The sequence below is a fragment of the Gopherus evgoodei genome, chromosome 7 (genome assembly GCF_007399415.2).
Source record: "Gopherus evgoodei ecotype Sinaloan lineage chromosome 7, rGopEvg1_v1.p, whole genome shotgun sequence".
In the NCBI taxonomy this organism is placed as follows: domain Eukaryota; kingdom Metazoa; phylum Chordata; order Testudines; family Testudinidae; genus Gopherus; species Gopherus evgoodei.
The window spans coordinates 31444417-31465084 of NC_044328.1; the positions used below are offsets into that span (position 1 = coordinate 31444417).

At 39.3% G+C, this 20668-nt stretch overlaps 1 protein-coding gene across 7 annotated transcripts in view; it reads left to right on the top strand.

The window, feature by feature from the left end:
• The window catches only part of BLNK (B cell linker), a 168591-nt gene that overhangs the window by 144650 nt on the left and 3273 nt on the right, over positions 1-20668 (top strand). For all 7 annotated transcript variants that reach the window (XM_030570035.1, XM_030570034.1, XM_030570033.1 and 4 more), the window contains 13 exons: positions 1871-1896; positions 2528-2553; positions 2855-2953; positions 4022-4064; positions 6806-6836; positions 7842-7914; positions 8538-8568; positions 10140-10182; positions 10780-10858; positions 11157-11188; positions 12006-12085; positions 18892-18975; positions 19631-19786. In XM_030570035.1, coding sequence (XP_030425895.1) covers positions 1871-1896; positions 2528-2553; positions 2855-2953; positions 4022-4064; positions 6806-6836; positions 7842-7914; positions 8538-8568; positions 10140-10182; positions 10780-10858; positions 11157-11188; positions 12006-12085; positions 18892-18975; positions 19631-19786 — 803 coding nt within the window. The remainder of the gene's footprint in view (positions 1-1870; positions 1897-2527; positions 2554-2854; positions 2954-4021; positions 4065-6805; positions 6837-7841; positions 7915-8537; positions 8569-10139; positions 10183-10779; positions 10859-11156; positions 11189-12005; positions 12086-18891; positions 18976-19630; positions 19787-20668) is intronic.

Here is a 20668-nt window from a genome sequence, read left to right on the forward strand (position 1 = left end):
GTCTGTAAAATAAAAGCAAGTTCCCCTTCAGGTATTTCTAGTTTATAACAGCCATTTTGCCTATATTGTGTTTGAAATAGATCCCTGCACTATAAATCTGTTTTAAGAATGAATAAAACTGGAATAAGCTACTTGTCTTGAATTCATTTCTGCTTTTTATTATTTTGCTTTAGTAAAAGTCAGACTCCAAATGGATCAACGTAAGCTAAAAACACTTACCAGAACCAATAAATCATTGCTCAATTATCTCATTTCAGCATAGGATACCAAGATGAGTTTTTAAAATACTGAATCAAGACTCAATCTTACTGAGATTATGTGGATTCTGATCACTTTGTATATGCTTCTTTTGTTGTCATGTACTCAGGACCGGCGCCAGGGTTTCTCGCGCCCTAGGCGCACGGCCACTTCGCCACCGCCCCCCCGCGCTGATCCCGCGGCTCTGAGCCAACCATCCGCAGGCATGAGTGTGGCAGCTCCACCGGAGCCGCGGACCAGCGGACCGTCTGCAGGAACGCCTGTGGCAGGTCAACCGGAGCCGCCTGCCGCCCCCCTGGCAAAATGCCGCCCCCTCAATAATCCTGGCACCCTTGGCGATTGCCTAGGCTGCCTAAATGGTAGCGCCGGCCCTGCATGTACTGTAAAAGGAAGTTTATTTGGAAAGAGAAAATAAAGCAAATAAAAGGGTGGGATATTTTCTTCTGTAATTGCAAACATGTGTTTAATCCTCTTTAGCTGAGTAGTGCCAATTTTATGCTGTATTGCTTTCTAGTCATGGCATTAATTGCCCAGACTGTAACCTTTACAAACTAGTTACACAATTCTTACCAAGCATTACACATGTTCATTTTCATTAGGAATTTGTTTAATTTCCAAGCCACAGTTACAAAAGTTTTCTGTGATTTGCAGTTTTATCACATAACTTTTCAGACATCTTTAAACACCTTTTCCGTGTTGTGATTTCCTGTTAATCACAGTTTCTAAGAAACAATTTTCTTGATGATTTTAAACAGATAAAAAGCTCCCTCTAGTGAGTATTAGAGCACTTGCCCGATTACAGTTCTTACTTTGCTAAAGTTAAAATATAATACAACCTAGCGTCACTACCCTCAGTGAAGTTGGATTTAGATTATGGCATTAATTATTTTAATATTTGTTTTTTAATATTCCGGATTTACCATCTGTTGGGATTTTTGTGAACAAGTAAAAACCCTGCAATAGTGAGCAGGAGCTCAGGGCTAACAGTGTGGCAATACAAAGAACTCAGCCCAGTGGATTCTCACTGAAAGTTCAGGGTTTACAATTCATTAGGTCCCTTCTTCACCAAGGTTAGAGTAAGGTTCTAAGGTCATCCCAATGTGATAACGTTAAAAACTATTCCTAGTTCAGGCTCTTTTCTTGCCTCTTGCACTAAAAATGGTACAAAAATAAAGCAACAGAGTCCTGTGGCACCTTATAGACTAACAGACGTATTGGAGCATGAGCTTTCGTGGGTAAATGCCCACTTCGTCAGACGGTGCTTTGTTGCTTTTTACAGATCCAGACTAATACAACTACCCTCTAATACTGGACAAAAATAAAGGTTATTTGGGTGCAATGTAATTCCTGTAATTGTTGACTGTGAATATGGATTTTTGTCCTTTTCATCATGTTTACAGTTAAAAAGGAGTAAGGCACAGTTTATTATGAATAAGACAAGACGAATCAGTCCCTAAGTGAGAACAATCACATCTCAGAAAATTACCTTTTCTCCAGAAGAATCTTATTTTCTTTTTAAAAGCAGAACTTTGATGTAAATTCCAGACTGTATTTCTGTCAAAAGAGACCTGTGATCTGCTTTTGTAACTACAGAATATTCTTTTTCTTTCAGACGTGTATGAGGTTCCCGAAGAAGAGGTAAGACCTTACGTACATTTTATGGGTCATAGTTCCTGCACTATACATGCATGCTGCAACTTGAAAGCACTGTATCCTGTGGTGCAAAATCATTCAGAATAAATGTGAGAGTAAACCATTGTATCAACTCTTTAATAGAGAGGAAATTGGAACAAACCTTTGCCACTGCGAATGGTGCCCCATTCCCCTGGTAACTTCATAACTCCATGTCTCTCCACCAAATGGCAGTGAAAACTTGTTCTACCTATTACAAGTTGTTAGGTGGGGTAAGGCTTTCAGCTCTGCTTAATGTGATCCAGCCTTACAAGCACAGGCCTACTGGAGCATTTTCTAGAAGTGATGCCCCAGCGAAGGAATCATGAACTGTTTTAATATGATCATTTCCTTCCCACCTCCCAGTACTGAGATGGCACATAACTTAGTAGCATGCTTGAGGCTACACTGATATAGCAGTGGTCATTTTCTGGCTACCCCATCTTTACACATATTCCCAAAAGGCAATGTTTTGCTGGAGATACATGCTCCAATAAATAAGATATCACAAAGGCAGCTTAAAATCCTATATTAGCACAGATGCATTTTATTAAATACAGATATGACCAAGTTATTAACAGTGCATTTTCTCTTAAAGGAAAAACCGTCACCCCCAGCAAGCAGGTAATGCATTACCATTAAATTCTGTCCATTATTAAAAGTTTCTTAGACCTTGTCAAGAAATATACTTTGATAACATGTGAGCATTGTCTAAATATCTATATATTTAATACCTATGTATCGCAATAGAAGAGATACCAAATTAATAAAATATTGTAATATTTCTTGATGAACTTTGAGAATGAAGACACACAATACATACACTCAAATACATTGTGTTGTCTAGGATTACAGAGACTGTTTTCTTTTTTAATTCAGTGTTTTTTGTACAATGTTTCTAACTTCACCTATGTTGTCTTATTAGGATAACTAAACCTCTTCCACCCAAGCCTGTCCAGAGTACAGGAGGACATTCCCACATGCTCAGCTCAGCCAAAGAATCCTCTAAACCAGACACTTCTAGGTTAGTTAAAATCAGCTTACGTCTCCTCAAATGTAGAGCAAACACTGGAGGAAGCAGATTCTTCACCTCGCCTCAGAGTGCCTAGCTATTGCATGGTCTTTAGACAATGAGTGATTATTAGGCCATATGTATAAATTACCTAGGCAAAAGGGGGATGAGTTAAGAATGAAATAACTCTCAGTATCCTGGTTTTAATGGATTTGCCAGAGGTGTAATACTTCCTTAATGTATTTTTTGCTGTTTAACGTAACATGAAGCAGGAGATTGCAGTAGCTGATCCCTGACAACACAAATGATTTGAGAAGTAGGCAAGGTTAGGACGCTTATTATCAAAACCAAACCCACATACCCATTTTGAAAATAAGTGTTAGAGCAAGATAGAGGGGTAGCCCTGTCCTCTCCCTTACCAAGGCATGGAGGGTCAGGACAGTGGTGGAACAAATGGAATTCCACCCACTGGAGTGGGGACACAATTATGGGACCCAATAATGGAAGTGAGAACCCCCTGCGTGCCAGAGCCAAGCTCTACAAGGGGTCTCTGTGCCCAAGCAAATATGGAGTTTTTAGGTTGGGTGCAGATTGAGGGGTAGGGCAGGACTACATGACCCCCACCCATGGATCAGGTGCATAGGAGCAAAGCTACCTCGTGCCTATAATCTCTTCCTTCCATGTGTCTCCAGGAACATACAGTGCCCATAAGGGAGTGTGGAGGGGCTGGAAGGAGACAGGGGCTCATCCCCACCCATTGCTCTTACAGAGTAAGCCAGGGTCACCAGGAAAATCAGGCTGCCCTCACCCCATGCGTAAGAAGGAGCATGGGGAGTGAAATTGCAGAGCTGCACCAGGCCTCCCCATGGGATAGCACAGCTTCACCCAGTCTCCAACTCAGGGCTGTGTGTTAAGGCACAACCTTACCCGAAGCAAACTGCAGCAGAACATAGTTATAACTAACAACCTATTTACTAAGGAATACTATGTATCTTGAAACTGAAGAGAACTTACACCTTTGGGCTCAGCAATTTTAAATGAAATCAGAAAAATATTTAAATCATTTTGTATGTTTTCCAGAAATATTCTTCCTCTTCCCAGAAATCATCCTCAGCAAAAAGCAGTGAGTAGCTAAACACCATTAGAAAAGAATGCATTTAAATGGTGAAGGGCAGTGCTGGTATCTGCATTATATTGTTATAAACTGCTATTTGTTGTTATCTGTATTAGAGACAAGTATAGAATTGTAGATTACTCTGGAATGTAAACAGATCCAAAGCATCAAAGAGCTGCAGACTCATGTCATAATATTATAATTGTGGAATTAAAATTCCAAATGTATCCTTCGTGTTCAAAATATTAACATGATTTCTTACAAGTTCTGATGGTATGAAAGGAATAGCTGACATATACAACCAAGATGCTGACGCTTTTACATCCATGAGTAAGCCCTGTGTAGCCCTGTTAAACTGAGTAGATGTATTTGCATGAGAGAGAAAATGGACCTTATTTCTGTATTTTCCACCCTTTGGAGTCTAATATCTCCCATGCATTAATGGAGAATACATTCATAATCCCCATTACATCCCCAGTCTACAAATAAAGCCTTTTCAATGGAAAAATTCCAGTACCTGCACCCATGACCTTGATTTTCAAAAGCGACTAGTGATTTTTGGTGCCCAACCTGAAGCACCTTCAAGGATCCTGATTTTCAGAGGGTGGATGATCAATGCTTTCTGAAAATCAGGCCTCTTTTGAGGTGCTCACTTTATATTATTATAAAAATGATAAAAAAGACAGTTCAATCTACAAGTTGAAGCATGAAGGGATATATGAATGTTTAGTATATCTGGCATGTGAATACTTTGCATCACCACCTACAACAGTGCCATGCGAATGCCTGTTCTCACTTTCAGGTGACAGTGTAATTAAGAAGCGGGCAGCATTATCTCTCATATACGTAAACAAACTTGTTTGCTTTAGCAATTGGCTGAAGAAGAAGTAGGACTGAATGGACTTGTAGGCCCTAAAGTTTTACATTGTTTTGTTTTTGAGTGCAGTTATATGGAGGAAAAAAATCAACATTTATAAATTGCACTTTCATGATAAAGAGATTGCACCACAGTATTTATATGAGATGAATTAAAAAATACTACTTCTTTTATTTTTTTACAGTGCAAATATTTGTAATAAATGTAAAATGAGCACTGAATTTTGTATTCTGTTTCAGAGGGGTAGCTGTGTTAGTCTGTATCACCAAAAACAATGAGGAGTCCTTCTGGCACCTTAGAGACTAACAAATTTATTTGGGCATATGCTTTCATGGGCTATAATCCACTTCGTCAGATGCATCAATCTGATGAAGTGGGTTATAGCCCATGAAAACTTATGCTCAAATAACTTTGGTAGTCTCTAAGGTGCCACAAGAACTCCTCATTGTTTTTGTATTCTGTGTTGTAATTGAAATAAATATATTTGAAAATTTAGAAAAAACATCCAAAGATATGTATAATATATTTAAATTGGTATTCTATTATTTAACAGTTTGATTAAAACTGCAATTAATCGCAACTTTTTTAAATCTTACAATTAATTGTGATTATTTTTAATCATTTGACAGACCTATAAATAATTAAGTTATATTTAATAACCAGACAATTCATTAAGAGCTAAAAAAATTAAAAGTTAAAACAATAGTCAGAACAAAGTACTTTTATTTCTATTTTGAATCTTTATAAAATCTTGGTCACGTTTATCAAAATCAACAAATTCCCATTAAACTTCTTGATTTTGAAGAAACAGCATTTTCTGATGGAGGAAAAGTGTTCCACTGAAAATTTTTCAGCCAGCTGTAGGTTTTATATTATCGTTTCTGAGGCACAGAATCAGTAGCAGAGGTGGGAACTGAACAGTTCTGACTCCTCAGAATCTACTCTAATCATTATGCCAAACACACATAATGACTCTTATGATAGCAAAAGTCATAACTAAAATTAAGTTGGGACCTTGATTATAACCCTACGTTCTCATATGCTCACATCTGAGAGACATTCTTCTTAGAGACATTCTTCTTTGGTGTTTAACCTTTTCATGCTTGATGATGAATTGTTTGGAAAAGTATGAACATGATCCTGTCAACATTTCTGAGTTATTAGAAAATTAAAAAAACATAACTTTCATGCATGACACATCTTGGAGTTGGTTGCTCACAAGAGTTGCTGTGGAGGAGGGAACTACATGTTCAAGACCCCTAAAAGTTACCTCTGTTTACAAGAAGAAAGGAAAGATTAAATGAATCTCCTTCCCGCTGCCAAAGTCATCAACTGTGTTTTGGGAAACAGAAACTCAATACATTTCCTTGTTATCAAGTGCCCCAATGGTTCTCCAGATGTCAATGCCTCTGACTGCTTCTAAAATGTAGTGTTTTCAGTGATAAAAATAACTATAGCACACTGAAAATTTGGGGACAGAGTGAAAAACACAGTTGATGCTCTACTGATTGTATTAGTGAAATTTTTGTTCCCTGGTCTGGCATGCTATGTGAACTAGGGTATCTTACTGCTGAATTTAGCTCCAGTTTACTATGGAGTAGTTGGAGCCTGAGGTTCAGTTACATCCACTATGCTGGGGTGTTAAGAGTTAAGGAATTGTTTAAGTGATTTCAAATAGCTGGATGAAATGTACTAGAGAGGCTTAATATAATATACACTCTATACAAACATTTTAGACATTGGTGCAATTCTATATGGCCCATACCAGAACATCTTAGTCCCTTCCCCATAGATTCTACTTACATAGTTATCATTTTTTACAATTGCTGCATTGTAAGTGTGAGCTGACAAATACTGGGTATTTCAATTTCAGGAGCATGATAGGAATGAAGAACATGATGAAAGTAAGTATTTTGCACTGAAGACATGGTGATTGCTAGAAAAATTTTTGGTCAATATAGTATTGACGACCTCAAATGCAGTAGCACGTTCCTTTAAGTTTAAACTACAACCATCAGTGTTAAGAAAAGGAGTTTAATGAACAGTTAAAGAGCTTAGTCAGTGTAAAGACAAGTCAGTAAACAACTTGCTTTAGACTTGAGTTGTTTTTGCACTCAGTGTAGACCAGGAGTTCTCAAACTTTGTGTGGCATCCCCCAAGCCCAACATGCTATAAAAAGTCCATAACTCACCTGTGCCATGATAACTGGTTTTCTGCATATAAAAGCCAGAGCTGGCATTAAGGCGTGGCAAGCAGGGCAATTGCCTGGGACTCCATGCCACAGGGGCTCCCGCAAAGCTACATTGATCACATTTTGGCTTCAGCCCCGGGTGGTGGGGCTCGGGGCCCCAGGCTTCAGCCCCATGCTGGGGGGCTTTGGCTTTCTGCTCTGGGCCCCAGCGAGTATAATGCTGGCCCTGCTTGGCAGACCCTCTGAAACCTGCTCACGGCCCCCTAGGAACCTTAGGGGTCCCCCTGGGCCCCTGGTTGAGAACCGCTGGTGTAGACTATATACTAATTGAAGTAGTGCTTTCACCAATGTGACTTACCCTGGAGAGTTACAGAATGAAGACATACTGTACTGCATTGCATTAAGGGTTTGCACTGATGTAGTTACACCAATGCAAGTTTCCCAAATCTAGAAAGCTCTTAATCATGAATTCCCCTCCACAGTTATTGATGCTCAGTGTCCCCTTACCACAGTCCTTGATGGCAGCAATGTAGTGGAAGCACTCACCACCACCAAGGGAGTATCTCTCCACTCAGAGTATGAAAATAGAGTGATGCATAATCTTTTCTTCAGGGACTACAAGTGCCACCTAAGCACATTTCAGTATGATTATTAAAGAAAAAAACAATGCTCAGATATGTTAAATATTATATACTAAATATGTTGTGTGGGTATTTAGATCACAGCAGCAGTGGAGCTCAGGAATCCAAATTTCCCTCTGTTGCAACTCCATCACCATTACCAAGGGCACTGTGAGTAACAAAATATCACTGCTTCTCTTTCATTGTTAATTGCTAGATTTAGTAATAACTAAATCCTGCTCTTACTGGAGGCATCCATTGAAGCAAGAGTTGTCTGTCCATGAACCATGAGTCCAGAGCAAGAGGCATCCTGCCCTGGCAAGAACAAGGTGGGATTGTTAGTTGCAGGCCACTACTATTTCTCCAAGCTGGGCCGGTTTGCATGCTGGAATTGTTTCCAATTACTATTTGCTGCTGCTGACAGAAAACCTGCTGGCCTGCTTGAGACAATCAAATGCTGCAGTGATGAGATCTTCAGCAATACCTGTGCATGTATAAAGCCATGCTCCTTTTCTTACAAACCACCCTCCTACTAGCCATGACCTGGTTCTTTGCAGGACATAGCTTTCTCACACACCTTGGTATGGTTCCCACCGCTATCTTTGAAACCTATATTAAATGCGACATAGCCTCTCCCCTTTTCTCTCTATTGCATCAGCCCAAGGAAGGGCAGGAGTCAACCCAAAATCCCACCTCTGCCAATAATATTATGAGTAACAGTTAACTATATATACTTGATTGTTCAATGCACTGCATGTGTCTTTTAAATAATCACTTACTTTTTCTATCCTCAGAAAGAAGACACCTAATCCAGTAAAACCACCAGTAAGTGGACTTTGTATTTTTATAATGATACTGTAATATGCTTGTAAAACTGAACTTGGTCATAAATACAGTTTCCTTAATGGGAAGTAAGGAAAGAATTAAGAGTATTTTTGCCCCTTGATTAATTAACATTAACAGAAGTTACATACAGAATTGGAAAGAGGCAGATATACTCCAGAGTTTGTTAGCACAAGAATGGCAGAAAATCCTCTGGCCTGCCACAGAGACTATTCTAACCATTGAAAAATGTTTTGGGGCCACCATGAAGGTTTTAATATATAAAATGTGTGGTGGCAAGAAGGGTGGAAATCATTCATGATAGCATATATGCAATTAAAGGAGGTCACAAGGACTTGGCTATGGAATGTACATTAACTCAGCAGCAAAGGGAAAAACACATGGGCATCGCTGGAAACTAACTTAGATTAAATACACCTGGGGTAGTCTTTTTCCCCCAGAGAGTTATCAATATATGAATTCTCTTCCCTAGGAGATAGTGGTAGAATCCACATTAGTGAGACTCAAGAAAACAAATGAGAGTTATTTGGAACCATGTTCTGCCTTCAGATTGCGTCCAGAAATTCCCACTGATGTGTGTAGGAGTATCCCCTAGGGAATGAGAATAAAATATCACCCTAGAACAAGAGTCATATCTCAAGGTAAAAATGGGCTTTTACCTTGGTCTCTCTTGCTCACATAAACAGGATTGGAGTCTTTCCAAGTTTATGTTATAAAATCTATTTGATCATATTTACACACTCATCCATCTGAATTCTTTGTATGAGAAGATAATGCCCTTATCTCCCCACGCACAATATCCCTGTCAATTTCAAGTGTACATAACAAGTGGAAAAATCTTTTCTTCAAAGTAAACACACACACCCTTTTGCCAACATGTCATATTGCTTTGCATGACTATTTACTATTGCACTGTTGCTAAAGAATGCATTAATTGGGATACTGTTAACTTAATCATATTTTAAACAAGTTCCTATACCTACTAACCACTTGGATTATTAAAACTGGAAAAAAAAATTAAAAACAAGTTCATATCCAACTCTTTTTATTCTGTACTTATTTCTTGTATTTCTTCCAGCTTGGACAATGAACTATGCAAAATTTAGCTTGCAAATATTACACAGGAGCATTGGTTTCAAAATGTGAACACTATTTTTATAATAAAAATATGTTATGGAAACATTTTTATTGGGCTTAAGCTTTTGGAAAACCCTCTTAAAAATCTAAATTTTGATCCAAATTTAAGTGGCTAGCATCCTTTTAACGTGGTAGAAAACTAAGTCTACATTGTGTAGCATGTTTAAGATGTAAACAGAAAACCAATAACCTCTTAATCTAACTTTTGTATGCTGTTATTTTATAATGGTTGTTTAGGGGTTCGTGCATGTTTTGAGCTGTGTAATATACATGTAATTGTTCTCCACTACAGGTATCAGGGAGTTTTGTATAATACTGAAACAAAGATCCTCTATAGCAATGTCTATTTTACAAAATATTAACTGGATGTCATTTAAAGTATACAAACGTTTTGATTGACACTTGTTTTATTGTAGAAACCAAGTTTATCACACAAAGAGAATTTAAGTGTTACTGAAGGTAAATTATTTCTGTTACACTGAAAAAAGTTCACATTCACAAGAATTGAACTTTTGCTTTTAGTGATTTAGAACATGAATCAGCCCCCGTTACTTGCACTGAGTAGCATTTTTCTCTGCAAACAGTCCCATTGAAATCAGCGGGGTCGTAGGCAGAGTAATAGACTACTCAAAGGGTGAAAGTCACACCACAAGAGAGCCATTTGGAGGACGTAAATGGGCCCCTGGGGCAGAGGAGAATGCCACCGAAAGTGAGTAAGGGTGGAGGAATCTGGCCCTCCTTGTTTCAGTTTTTCATTTGCTATCGTTATTAGTTAAACGTCCTGTGCTTTAATTCACTAGCATTAAGGGGCAATATCACACCACTCATTTGTAAACAGTCCCCGTTTAAATCAACAGGGAGCACTGCCTGAAAATCTGTGGTACAATATGGCCCAGTGTGCGTGAGCATTTCACTTAGTATGTAAGTTAGGGAAAAGGCACAGTCTAAATAATGTTTATTCTACAAATTAAAACAATGAATTAAAGTTGTCATCTCCCACTTGAGGTGATTATTTTTAAAGCTAATCCTGAATTTACAATTTTTTCCGTATTACAGAGAAACCTACAGCCGCTGAACGGCGACGAGGTCCCAGCCAAGAGCTCCCTCTTCCACCCCTACCAACGACAGCCCAAAAGTAAAAACCAGTTTCATTTCCTTTCTTATAGCTATAGACATGAGACTCACTACTAAGTTTGAACAAAATGATGTGAGAGATTCAGAGGGAAGCATTCTTCTCTCTGCAGCTTTTATTTCCCTTTTAAAGTTCTATTTCCTGAGACTTTTTACTTCAGTCCTCAACCTCATGGGGGAACATATACATCACCGCATACACTCTGTTATTGCTTTCTTCCATACACATGCTCAGTTATTCAAACATAGGTGTTAGGTAGACATCCTCATACCTTTCGGTAATCTCTAAATATTTATTTCAGGCCATTACTTCAAAAGCCACCAGCCCTACCAAGTAAGCACAATTTATCTTTTATAGTAAGTCTGGGTTTATTTCAGTTGCCACATATATATTCATTGGATTCTGAATATGTTGGTCTCTGTAACACATACAAGAATGAGATTAAAATACCCAGCTGGTTGTATGGTATTAGCTTAATTAGTACAATTAAGGAAGACCAGTGGAACTTACTGGGAAAGTCAATTGGAGTTGGGCACCTAACTCCCCTTTGTGCCTCTGAAAGTCAAAACCTAAGCCAGTTGGGGCTGAATTCTATAAAATTCCATCTGGCTTCTACACCACACGAGACCCCAAATACAACATTTTTCTGGGCCGGTTCAGTCTGCAACTTGGAAGCCAGATGACGTTTTTATTGAATCCAGCCATTTGGTTCTTGCACTACAGAAAAAAATGGAATACTTTCATTATGACTAATGCTTAAATTCTGCTGTAAATAATACTTTTAAGAGGCAGTTGGAAATATTTCAATTTACAGTTTCAGATTTAGGGCAAGATTTCTTATATGCAGTTCATTATTTTTACACAGATAGAATTGTAAATTAGATAAAATGATAATTTATATCAGAAAGATTTCAGCATTTCCATTATATGGTTATAAATTATCCAGAGAATTTTAATAGGCTGCAGAATTTACTTTTATGAAGATATTGGTCATTCTCTTAAAGTGAGATGGATTGTTCCCCTTATTCCTTTAGCCAACAGAGTTGTGACAATCTACTGCATTATTGTTTCCTTCTACCTCTGCCCCCAACAAAAATAATAGGAATAGTTACATTGGACACTTACACGTGTTACACCTTGTTCTTCCCAGAACTGCTAGACACTGCAAACCGCACAATGGGCACTCTTCCACGCAGCAGCATTTCAGCTAGTTTGGATACTACAGACCAGGTATGAAATTAGCTAAGGGTTAAAAGAGGCACATGAGGAAGCATGTGCCGTCAGGCTCTGTTGTAAGAGAAGTCTTACAGAGAGACCCCTGGCTCTCTGATCCTACACTTCTTCACACCACCTACTCTCCAAGAAAGCATAATCCTGTGTTGAGGGAGCTTGTGGTCCATTTCCTTCCTTATAATAACAACTTTGGCCCTATCTACAGTGAAATCTTTTGTCAGGGTATAAGTCATCTAGTTGCCAGTTCCGGCCCCAAATAGGTGGAACATACAGGATGTTAAAGCCATGCTAAACTGTAGAATTATGATTAGATAGAGTTATACAAAACCTAGGCAGGAAAAGTTTTCTTGCACAATGTAAACAGGAACTGAAAAGCAGCTTAGTCAAACTTCTGTTTCAGGTCTTCACTTTACTAGCTATGGGATTGTTTGATGCAAACAGAAAATGCCTTATTGATATATTTAGCCCAGTCCTGGGTGCAGATAGATATAGAGTGCACTTCATTGCCCTTTTCCTTTTTGTATTTCATAGCTGAACTCAACTGCTCACTAGCCTTTCTGAAAGTATGTGTCCACATGTTTAGTCCAAAGCCGTGCAAACTGTCTGCAGTTGTTGTGTCAGTGGATAAATAATGAGAGATCCAAGAATACACTAGTAGGAACACACACGCACACACTTGTGAACCATGCTAGGTAGAGATCCTCCAACCTTGTTGGAGCATGAATCTGCCAGAGATAGTACAACACAGAAGCACAGGAATGCACAAGACAGAGTCATATTTAAAAACATTGTCCTGTTTAATGCAGTTTGGTTCATCAGCAGAGATGGGATCTAAGAGTAAGTGAGAGGCCACTGGTTGCTCACACCCTTCTCTGTGAAAACTATGATTCTTCCACCTGACAAATAGTCTTAGTCCCTCCCTATCAGCCTTGTGCCCTGCTGCTCCCTAAAACAGATTTCCTTTCACTATAAGCCCCTTTTGGAATTAGTGCCAAGTTATCTTTGTGAATAACTGGAAAACTTTTTCTATTTTGTATTTCAAACATAATAGGTTTGAAAAAAATCTAAGAAAATATGCTACTTTTATTTCAATATGTCCCTTTCCATCTCCCTTTGGAAGATGGCAGAAGACAAAATGCAGGAAACTGTCCTGTCTAGTAATCACAGACAAAGTAGAAATAGTTCTGTTGAGGGCCTAACAAAGGCTCTATTATTGCAGAATCAGTAACACTAAATGTTCTAAAGGCTGATATGACAAAGATAATACAGCAGCAAGGGAAACACAAAGAACTTGCAATTGTGGAACAATTTTAACAGTCGGTCATAGTGGATATTATGAAAAATCTTTTTTCATAAAAAGAATCCAGCAGACACAAAAGCAAACAGCTTGTAACAATTATATTTGGAGCTTTTAATATAGCAGCTATGCACAAAACCAGAAGATTGACTGACTAAAAGATCCATTTCACCAGAAAAAGTGAAACATTGCTGATGAAATCAATTATATTTTCCCCAAAATTATAATGTACACTGGTATTATCAAATTGTACAGCATAAGTGCTCTTTGATTTGTTTGGTTCATGAAGGCAACACCTTCATTAAGTGGTTGACTTTCACTGCACAGCTGACATGAGCTCTCTGTTCACCTAGGTTATTCCCAACAGTTTATGTGACAGGAAGAAGGAAGGTTTCAGGGAGAAGCTGTTTTTGTCTATTCTATATAGGTTCTTACACAGCACTAATCACGACAGCATGAGTGCATTCCAGATTTGCCATTGCTCCCCCTGCTCCATTACAGTTAACATAACAGTTCCAGTCACACTGTATTGTGTTTGAAGGACTCTTGGACCCCTTGTACTATGAAGAGGAGAGGAGTGGGTTGTTGTTAAAACGTCCTGTGAAAGCAACAACTTTATTGTAATGCAGTTAAGATGATGTATGAAAATAAATGACATACTCATCCCCTCAAGAAAAAGTGACATCATATGTACACTCATGGAACTCAGAAATGATTAAGTTTAAATTTAAAATGGAGACAGGGTGTCACGGAGTTCCTAGGTGATGCTCTGGAACTGCTCCCTACAAAGCCAGTCAGGACTCTGGTGAAGTCTGCTCTCTGTGAGCAGACTGTCTTCAGGGCAAGAAATTCATATGGCTTCCACCACCCTGGGTCTGACGTCAGAGCATTCAGCATCCTCTGCCACAGCGAGTCCGCCTGGGCGGGGTCCTGCACCCCAACTTTGCAGTCAGACATGACTCTCAGCCAGCCAGTAAAACAGAGGTTTATTAGATGACAGGAACATGGTCTAAAACAGAGCTTGTAAGTACAGAGAACAGGACCCCTCAGCTAGGTCCATCCTGGGGGCAGCGAGCCAGACACCCACGTCTGCACTCATTCCTGGTCCCCAGCTAGCTTCAAACTGATGCACTCTCCAGCCCCTCCTCCTCTGGGCTTTGTTCCTATCCTGGGCCAGGAGGTCACCTCATCTCTTTGTTCCCCAACACCTTTAGCCATCTCCTTGCTGAGGGGAAGGGTCCCAACCATTAGTTGCCAGGAGATAGAGTGACAGCTATTTATGTGCACTGGCCCTTTGCTCTGCAACACTCTCACCCCCTAGAGACTTAAGAAATGCATAGGGGAAAATGAGGCACCCACACAGTATTCAGAGGAAACATTAAGAACAGTCCCACTTCATCACCCAGGGTATATTCTAGCAAATTCTATAAAGATATTAATAGTCTTATGAGGAGGTTGTATGCATGACACGCGCGGAACAGCACTAACTATACAATGATCATTTATTGTGACAATTCCAGCTATTCACAGTAATAATTGCTAACTTAGCAGCCACTTGACATACACATTATAAACTCACAAGTCTGCATACACACCTTGAAAGGCAAAAAAAAGCCCCAGACCATTCTCCCACTTAATTTTTTTTATGAAAATCCAATAGGAAGGAATGATGGGAGAGCTACAGGAAGTATAGTGAAAACATTAAGATTTGCTAAGCTTACCTGCACCTTCCCTTACTTCATTCTGAACGACTCCATATGCCTAACCATTGAATGCTTTCAGAGCCAGGGGCAATCTGGAGTCCAGTAAGTCATTACAGACTTATATCCAGATTCTGTCATCCTATATTTCACTTTTAATTCTGCTCACACATACAACTGATGTCTTGCAAATATACTTGCACTCCTGCATTAACCGCTTTTATAGGGAAATGGGAGAGGCTTTTAACACGTAGGGCCCATGGTAATGGCATTTATATCAAAATGATGGATGCATTATAAGAAGTTAGATGGATTAGAACCATCATCCACAGAGAATGAAAGGCAGTCAAGAATAATTGTTACTTCCAGGGGGAGAGATAAATGACTATTTTAGGCATATTTGGAGGCAGAAATTCCCAATCAACAGTTAGCACAAGCAACCCTTAAAAATAATAACTCATTATCAAAAGGAAGCTTCACTCTGGAAACACCCTACCACAAAGAATTGAGTAACAATCTCTCCTTTTAAAAATAAAAATAAAAGATAGAATAAAGATTCACTTCCCCAAAATCTGGAGCAGTTAGGGAGAAAGTATTTTGACTGTAGTATTTAGGCCAGCCCTCTTTCTTTCTTTTCTTCCAGGGACATGTGGGGGAAGGTCAAAGATAGCAGAGAAGTGCTGAGAGTCAAGGATGTGCTGAACTCTCTCTTTCAGCCTAAGTATTAGCTCTATAACAAACTTTAGCTCACTTCAACCATACTTTGACCGTAAGCTCTCACATATATGAAGAGGCCCTGTTTTATTCCCCGTTGTCTTTGCTGCTACACCTTAGTACCTTAATCCAGTCCTTTACAGACAGAGGCTGCCTGGAAGGTTTCATATCTTTCAGAGGTCCTAGTTTTAGTTTGTTTTACTTTTTACCTCGTTCTAATTAAATGATTGAAACCACTTTAATGCCAATGCTATTCAAACCCATACAGTCTGGCGTTCCTGAAGTCCTGGTTATTTCCCCCACTCATGACTCTTCCCTTAGGACAGTACTCTTTTGTTTAATAAAATGCATGTTTCTAGTGAAGGGTCAGCGGGTCTGGCGGACCCTTGCATCCCAGTCCATCTGTGTGTACGATATGCACTGCATATCATCATATGATAGAATAAAATAAAGCACATTTTAAAAACAGTACAATAAATTCCCCTTCCTGTACAGTTAGTACCACTGTTCCCCAACTGCAAGAAAAAATTTAATCTCCCCTCTGAATTACAGGAAAGTAAATCTGAGCAAAAATATGTGCTTCCAGATATGCAATTAGGGTAATTTTTTCTAAAGCACCTGAGTGACTTAGGAGCCTATAGGACCAAGTAATTTTGGAAAATGGGAATTAGATGATTTTGAAATTTTTATCCTTACTATTTTTCTATACAGAAGATCCCAGCTTTTAATGATAACACTCTGCCCTTTTAAACTGAGGTTTCAAAACATTTCACAGATATTAATTAAATAAGCCTCACAACACTCCAAGAATTAGAAAAGTATTGTACCTATTTATAACTGGGAGAACTAATGCAGAGAGGTTTAGTGGCTTGCCTAAGTTTATATGACCAAGTCAATGGCAGATCCAGGGCCTGACCCCAGGAACTCTGATTCCTCCAGAAGGATCCTTTCAATAAATGATCAAAAATTATCAGTACTCACTGGGGAGGGTGGCTTGTTCAATACAGAGTCCTGCTGTATGAGAAATGTTTGGAGGTATAAAAGCAGCCATCACCTCTAGCATCTAGGAGTATCCACTGGATGACAGAATCCAACTGGAGTGGAAGAAAGAAATGGGGAGAGTATAGTTTGCAGGATGCTTTTATAACCAGTTTTGAAAACTCTGTCAATTTGGAGGAGAATGTGGTATGAATAGAATTAATGGCTGTTGCTTTGAGGAGAATTGGAAATTGATAGAGCTAAGGGCAGATGAGAGTGAAGTTTCCACATACAAGCTAAAGTTACTGTTACCTCTTTTTGAGCATCTAGTGAAAATATGAGTCCCTGCAGATTGTTTCAGCTGGGAGGCAAAATGGAAGTTGGAGTCTGGTACCTCTGATGCAATCTTATTTACAGAAAACATACAAAATTCTATTTCCCCAAACATGGGAGGAACCCTATAACAGGAGACAGTGTTCTCACTCGCAGCACTAAAAACTTTCTCTCTAGGCTTTCTGCAGTGTAATGCTCCCAGGTGCTTGTTCAGGCTGTCTCTATCTCACTCTCTGTCCTGCTTCTCTACTCACTCATACACTCTCTGTCTCTCCCCCGACCTCTCTGATTAAGTCTACACTACGAGCTAGGGGCATGATTCCCAGCTTGCATACACATACTCTCAGAAGCTATCATAGAGCTAGCACATGTATAAATGGTAGTGGATCTGCAATAGCACATGTCAAGTACAAACCTATCCGAACCCCACGGGTATGTACTTGGCTAAGCTGTGCCGCTGTTGCAGCTCGTGTTACTGCAGCTACACTACTATTGATACTTGTGCTCAGTCTCATTGAGCTGGTGAGTATGTTACATGAGCTGGGATTCATACCCTTAGTTCATAGTGAGACATAACCTTACACACACATACACACACACCCATACCCAAAGACAATAACCTATGGAGCCTTCTACCCACATAGTCAAAATGACTGGACAGGTTCATATACCGTTGGTCTTAGGGCATGTCTACACTACAAAATTAAGTTGACGTAACTTATGTGGGCATATAGGCACCGCACTAATTACATCACTTGTGTGTGTCTACACTTTGCTTCTTATGTCAGCAGTGCGCATCCTCACCAGGAGCACTTGTACTGTCAGCATGAGGCATTGTTGGATAGCTTCTGAAAGCCAGTCAATGTCAGCAACACAGTGGCTACACTGATACTGCCTCAACCTAATTCCATTGACACTGAATCTATGCCTCTCCTGGAGGTGGAGTCAAATTATTAAGTCAGCGTAGCAGAGCAGTTACGTCAGTGGGAGTGAAAATTTAGTGTAGACACTTACATAGTTAGGTCGATGTAAACTGCCTTGCATCACCCTAACTCTGTAGTGTAGACAAGACATCATGTGGGGCTGCTTAGCTGTCTCACTCACCTATCTTAAATGAGGGGATGGAAGTCACTACAGTTTAAATGGGGTTTAACCCCACCCACAACGATATATGCAGAACTGAGAACAACCTTAGGTAGGGTGAAGTCACCATGTTCTACAACTTGCTTGATTTGGAGGGTGTAAAAGAAACCTGGCATCCTGTAGCCAACACCCACTGCAACACACAAAAATATATGCTAAATCCATATGTAAATATCAGCAAAAAATATTTAATTATTAATAGTGAAAATGGCTCACAAGGCTCTCTCTTAATCCCTCCTCTTTCCACTGGAACAGTCTTATGCTATACAAATGCCAACTATCCTCCATCTCCACATGCATACCTCTCCTTAAGATCTCCTCTCTTAGCATTCACTGACTGGTTTCAACTCATCCTTCATTTGAACTGCATCTGTCCAGTCAAGACCATGAGCTCCTGACAGAGGCCTGTCTTAACTATGTATTTTCTAAAGTGCTCTGCGCACTTATGGTTCTCTATAATCATCATCATTTGGCAATGGATAAACTACAGTATGTGTTCATATTTTATGACCCCTATCTTATAGCTGTGTAGTACATAATATCTAATGAAGAAACAATCATTATATTTTGTTGTAAGTTATAGAAGAAAACCAGGCTTTTCCACTGCATTGACAAAGGTCTCTCTCTCTCTCTCACAGGATGCTGGTGTTCATGATAAAGCATGGTATGCAGCTTATTGTGATCGAAAAACTGCAGAAGATGCATTATACAAATCAAATAAGGTAAAGCAGGGAGTTAACATTTGCAGTATGCTTTAGCCTTTGTCTGAACTTCCTGACTGAGACTAGATCAGCCTGCACAAAGCTCTAATGCCACAGGGAGCATCACAGTTAGGGCAGCACCCTGTGTGCCAGGCAAAGGCACAATCTTTCAGAGGCCTTTCTTTCCCTCAACAAACATTTATTTTTTTATGGCTCCACCATGTGGGACAGAGGGCCAGAAGAGTGGGGTAATCTTTAGGATAGGATAGCGCTGGCTAGGAAGCATTAGGGTGACCCCAACAGTGGCTCTCAGTGTTCGTTTGCTGCTTGTGTAAAGCTGTTGAGAGCATTTCATCTGCTCAGGTTCTCTCTCCTTCCTTGCCTATCTACTGCCACTGGTGGCAGCTTGTATAGTCCTCACTTCCTAATGTCCTGTGATCCCCAGGAAGCAGTTATTACCTGCTTATTTGTTCCTTTCCTTTCTCAAGCTGAGAGGGAACATGCAGCAAGCAGCCATTGGGACTTGGGAGAGCAGAGAATGCTACTAAATGACACCTGTATAAGCTAATATTGGGGGGAAGCTCCCCCATTTCTCCCAGTGAATTTTGATACATCCTCAATCATAGCAACAAAATAAACTAATAAAATATTATTGCATTTCCTTTCCTTGATATAGGATGGATCTTTTCTGATAAGGAAGAGTTCTGGTCAAGATTCAAAGCAGCCGTACACACTGGTTGTGTTTTACAACAAAAAGGTGTATAATATCCCTGTACGATTTATTGAATCAACTAAACGATATGCACTGGGCAGAGAAAAAACTGGCGAGGAGGTGAGTGATTTTTCCTTTTTCAGTTTTATGCCCTAATAAGTAAAAATGAAGGGGTCTATTTTAATTACATTGTTAGGATGTAAATCTTCATTCACCAAGATAAAAATATACCTCATGAAATAATTGATTTATCCTTCAGACTGAAAAATCCAATGAAACAAATATAAAATAAGGTACTTTAAATCAGTGGCTCTCAACCTTTCCAGACTACCATACCCTTTCAGGAGTCTGATTTGTCCTGTGTACCCCCCAAGTTTCACCTCACTTAAAAACTACTTGCTTACAAAATCAGATGACATACAAATTCAAAAGTGTCACAGCACACTATTACTGAAAAAATTGTTTATTTTCTCATTTATACCATATAATTATAAAATAAATCAACTGGAACATAGTGTTCTTACATTTCAGCATATAGTATATAGAGCAGTATAAATAAGTCGTTGTATGTAGGAACTTTTAGTCTGTACTGACATCGCTAGCGCTCTTTATGTAGCCTGTTGCAAAACTAGGCATATATCTAGATGAGCTGATGTATCCCTTGGAGACCTCTGTGTACCCTGATTGAGAACCACTGCTTTAAATCCACCTCAGAAGGTAACTTAGGTTACTGCAAACTGGGACTTCAAAGTCACAGATTAGTTTAAAATATACAAATATGTTTTATCATTTTGGACAGTCATCAGGATCAGAACTTCAGTTACTAAATGTAAATTCTCCATCCTTTCTTGAAGACCAATCTTCTAAACACCCTTCATGCAACAGCTCCCATTGAACTCAATGGGCTCTTTGAAAAAAGAACAATTACATTTAAATACTTAGGGAGAAAATTAATCTAAACTTCTCCCTCTGTCTCCCCAGCACTTACCAAAAAGAGAGAGT